The 5,000-nt window shown below is 35.6% G+C and overlaps 2 protein-coding genes across 2 annotated transcripts in view; one reads left to right on the top strand and one right to left on the bottom strand.

Annotated features, from left to right (window-relative positions):
- The window catches only part of CycY (cyclin Y), a 31,963-nt gene extending 27,922 nt beyond the window's left edge, over window positions 1–4,041 (bottom strand). Inside the window, exon 1 of the mRNA XM_070126642.1 lies at window positions 3,726–4,041. The gene's annotated coding sequence lies outside the window, so the exon portion shown is untranslated. The remainder of the gene's footprint in view (window positions 1–3,725) is intronic.
- A 251-nt stretch (window positions 4,042–4,292) lies between these two features.
- The window catches only part of LOC113822019 (serine/threonine-protein kinase H1 homolog), a 61,754-nt gene continuing 61,046 nt past the window's right edge, over window positions 4,293–5,000 (top strand). Inside the window, exon 1 of the mRNA XM_070126641.1 lies at window positions 4,293–5,000. This exon is cut by the window's right edge and continues 440 nt beyond it. Within this exon, the coding sequence (XP_069982742.1) occupies window positions 4,755–5,000 (246 nt within the window). The 5' untranslated portion in view covers window positions 4,293–4,754.

Here is a 5,000-nt window from a genome sequence, read left to right on the forward strand (position 1 = left end):
TATCAAAGTCGCATTAGGTCAAATGGTTGCTTGCAAGTGATAATTCTATTACTATACAATTCATAATACTTACCACACTTGTACCTACACATTCCCTCGCCACCATGTGATTGCTATAAATGTTTTGGTGATTTTGACATTCCCATCCAGCAGCATGGGTATACCTCTATGTTGCAGGACGAGATCTTCAAAATCACCATCAAATGTGATGTGGTCACTAGCTGACAAGGTGATGTGAAATACAATTTTTTTGAGGATTTCTTTGTATATAACTAAAAACCTCATTTTAGCTCTTACTTTCAATATAGCTCAGCTATCAAGTATCTTATCTACAACAGTAATAATAATAAAACCATAAACACTTGGTTCACGACAAATTTGTTCAGCAAATATTAATGGGCTATGTACCACTTGTTCTTGTCCTTCAAGCTGTCACATCCTATTAATATGTAACAGGACCTTGCTCAAGAGTATCTAGATACTACCAATACTTGATCAATTAATGTACCTTTCAGTAAATTGCCAACTTTTGCATGTATAAATTTATTTAAGGGTGGATAATTTTGATCAAAATGGGTTTATAAGCAACTATGTGGTAACAGTTATGGCATCCTGAATTACAGTTATGTGTCTTGCTTAGTCTGGTACTGTTGCCTGTGGAATAGCAAATATGCAGACATATTATATCTCAAAACACAGAAAGGTGCAAAATCCCTACCAAAATACTGGCCAAACCAGCAATAAATTGCAAAGCTTATGGTAATACTCCTATGCAAAATCCCTACCAAAGTAATGTCCAAACCAGCTATAAATTGCAAAGTTTATGGTAATGCTCCTATGCAACTTGAAAACACATCATATATATACACAGCATACTGCAATCCCTGTCATGATGATTAATTACAGGTAATAATAACACAATAATCATACAGACTGGCATTTAATGATTCACATTTGGCACCCAACTCACCTTCAGGCAACCCCTTCCATCTCTGACCTTTTATAAATTAGTTTTCTTAAAAGAAAAGAAAAGAAAAGAAAGAAAGAAAGAAAAAATCCTTCATAATGAGTCTTACGGCAGTACTAACTCTAAAGATTTGCCCGAGATGATGCATTCAACAAACTTAGACACTAGGATTGGCTTTACTACATCATTCAGACTAAACTTGCCAACAAGCTGGATATATCTGCCAACTGGTATGATACAAAATGAGTAAACAATATTTACAATACACTGTAAAGCATTACATGAAAAGTATATATATTATATATAATATGAAAAACTGCCACAACAGGTAAAGAAAATAGCAGCTAGGTTCATTTACAATTCTTAATCATTTATCTAAGCTCAAGACAGATTTCTAATTCTGCAAGCTTTAGGTATTTTTACCCAAAATTATCTTAATTTGCTTCTCAAAAGCTGATAGAAAATCAGTGGTTATAAAAGTATGCTTTTTTTTCGAAAACAGTATTGTGATACCAAGAAACAGAACCTAATCTTATAGGTGATATTACAACCAGTTCATAATAAGATTATCACATTAGTGTTATCATAAAATAATGCTTAACTTACAATATCAAAAAATAACAAATGTACTTTTACCTCACTCACTAACCACCTAGCATTTATGTATCTGGCAAGTCCCAATATCTCCAAAAAATAATTAAAGAAAACCCTATAATTTCAGTCTACAATTTCCTTGTAATAGTGTCCCATGATGATGGGGAACGGGTGAAAGGTAAAAAGAGTGTCATGTTATAATATGTGCCTTTAAAAAAGTATTAGTCTCATAAAAGCCTACTGCTATGAAAATCTTTCTAGAGATGAAATTTCATATAATCATGTGCACAGCAAACTATATATTTTAATCAAAAACTACTGTATTTTTACTCCATTCAATAGCTATTCTAAAAAGTTTAGGAAGGGTATAATAACTTCATAGAACATTTAGTTGTGTACATTTGAAATAAATATAGAGTAACTATCAAAGAAATATATAGCTCAGAATCTATATGCCATCTATATATGAATATTTTCTAACAAATAATAGAACTCATAACTGGAGGAATTTGGTAATTTTTTTGATGGTCAACTCTTTTAAAATTCAGGTTTATCTGTTTATCACCATTCCAGAGGTTCCTTAGATATAGACTTAAAGCAAACATCTATTCATGTTTACATTTCGGTAATTTTATGGAATGCCTTTGAAGTACCGTTTAATGATATCAATAGATATCCTATCATCCTCTAGTACATATATATGAAGGAATTATGCTGCTGAACCCCCACATTCTTGGCTCTGATATCAAGGGAGGGCATGAAAGGTAGCACGGAAATTAAGGGGCAAAATATGAATAATATTCACAGAATCAGTCACTATAAGGTTAAATGTCAGGGGCACAACCCCTGCAATCCCCCTATGAGGGCTGAAACCCCCCAGCCTCTGACCATAAAAACAAAGAATCCTCCAAGTATTCATGGCAGGAGAGAGTGTCAGACAGACTCAGGATCAGTCCCTCATTTATGTCGAATCTTCAAGTCGATCATACGCTCTGCCCTCATCGCTCCTGCATTTTGGTTGTGTGCTCTACTCTTGTCATAAATACATAGAGGATTCTTTGTCTTCCATTGTGGGAATTGGGAGGTGGTTAAACCCTAGGAAGGGGATTGCAGGGGGCACAGCTCCCTGAGACAATATAAGGGACTGATTTTGTATATGTTCGTCACATTTTACCCCCGTAATTCCCCTGGTACCTTTCATACCCTCCCCTACTATTGGGGCTAAGATTGTAACTAATGGGGGATTCCATGGCATAATTTCAAAATACTTGGATAATAAAGAGTGAGAGGAATCCATAGACACCAAAAGAGGTATTCTGCAAAATTACCTACATTTCTACTACTCTTTTCTGAAGGGGTAGTAGACAGACTAAAAGTTATATTTAATCAAGTTTATGAAATGATATGAAATATACAATTCCAACACTGTCCTGAATTTAGTAAAAAAGAAAAAGAAAAAGAAAAAAAGGAGACACATCATAATGCAGTAAATCACTCTTGATATATTGCAAGAGTTCACTCTTTAAGTACTTCATCAGACAGCACCACTGCTTTCATTACACTAAACAATAGCTTATGAATTCCCAAGTAGAGTTGAATAAAAACTTTCTCTATTCTGTTCTTAAAACATTACTTGAAATTGACTTAATAAGAAATGAAGAAATAAATATATATAATGCTTCTGGTGGTATTTTGTGACACAGTCACTAACCAAATTTTATACAATCGGAATGGCTTCTTGTCTATTCTAGAAAACACTAGTATGGCAATCAACATACGGGTAAATCTACGGATACGTGATTAAAATGATGAACTGAATTAGGGCTTGCTTATTATGAGTCAAAACATCCGTTTATGTTCGTCATAGGCCTACCTTTCTGTCTGTCTGTCTTACACATCTCTTCAGCCCGGTCTTGGCTATTCCGGAACCACGTGTCAAAGACACTTTCCTTTTTGCCACTGATAATATGAATGGTCTAAATAACGATATACACTAATCCAGTCTAAATACTTCCTGTTCCTGATAATCTCGTCACAAAAGCATATTATGAGGCTTCTTGAGTGCTAATGCCAAGACCACTTGTTGACGGTCTATTTACCGTTGCTTCAGGGCGATATTCTTTTAAAATGTTATTACACCATATAGGATATGATATTAACTCACCCAGTCAAGACATATTTAAGCTCTTGGTGATGAACTAAGACGCTAAAATCGGTCTATTCAAAACAAGTGTTCCTTCCATCAGCCATGTTGGTGTGGGTTATCTTGATCATTTGTCCGATTTTGTCAATTTGTTTATTGTTTTATTTCTTGCCTGGCATCAGGATTGCTTCAGACATTTAATGGTCATTTTCGATAAAATAAACACATAGAAAAATATATTCCGTTAGTAATGCATTAGATATGCGGCAAAAATAATAAAGTCCAAAGAAAGAGCAGAGATCACCGAAGTCAGCCGTCAAAACTTTCGGAGGCCTTCACAGACGCAGAGGGAGATCAAGTGCTGATTGGCTGACCGGATTGTTGTCATCTGAAGCTCGATGCTCATTGGTTAATCGGCAAAGGACACGGCTCTTCTGCTAAATAATTATTTCTTCTTTTCTTCACCTGCTATGGTTTTTATCTTTTTTCTTAATTGCGGTCTACATGTCATATTGCACGACTTTATATTTTACTGTGCCCCTGAAGAAATTATCTAAGATTCTTATTACAAACATGAAAGAGAGCAGCGGGACAACATTAGTCTTGCAATAAATCACACTGGGGTGATAAGTTATTTACTAAAATGAGTTACAGTCATTTGTTTATATCTTAGGAACAATCAAAATTAATATTCTAATCTGGCTAGCTAAGAATCCATCTTGCAGCGGTTCTTATATCAAAATGTACATACGATGTTAAATTGAAAATTGTTTTGTAAAAAATACATGTTAACAAGGGCAAAGTCTAAATTACAAATAAACTAATCGGTTAAACCCTCCTGTTTCTCGTCATTAACCTGCCGCAGATACAATTAGCGCGGGACAAATGGTGGTTAAGAAAGCGCAGAAAAGGCACTCACTGAATGGCTCTTCGGCTCTCTTGCCGTCAGTGGATGAGTGTCTTGCCTAGAGTGTGGGTGTCGTGTGACGTTCTCCCTGCTTTTGTGAGTTATTGAGTTCTGCAGCATGTATTTTTGCTCGGAGGGTCGTCATGGGTTGTGTAGAAAGCAAAAAAGTGGTGGAGAATGTATCTAGCAGTGATATCAAGACTGTGTGCCATCTCGAGGATGTGTTTGGCGATGAGAAGTGTCGGAGTGAAGGACTTTCCGAAACCGAAGTCAAGTGCGAACTTAGGGTTGACGATGGAAACAACCTTGCAGAGAAAATCAAACTCGAAAGACTGAACAAGAGTAACAAGTTTAAAACCAAGTACGACCCGCGAATCACGGCCAAATAT

Source organism: Penaeus vannamei, chromosome 10 (assembly GCF_042767895.1).
Source record: "Penaeus vannamei isolate JL-2024 chromosome 10, ASM4276789v1, whole genome shotgun sequence".
NCBI classification, from domain to species: Eukaryota; Metazoa; Arthropoda; class Malacostraca; order Decapoda; family Penaeidae; genus Penaeus; species Penaeus vannamei.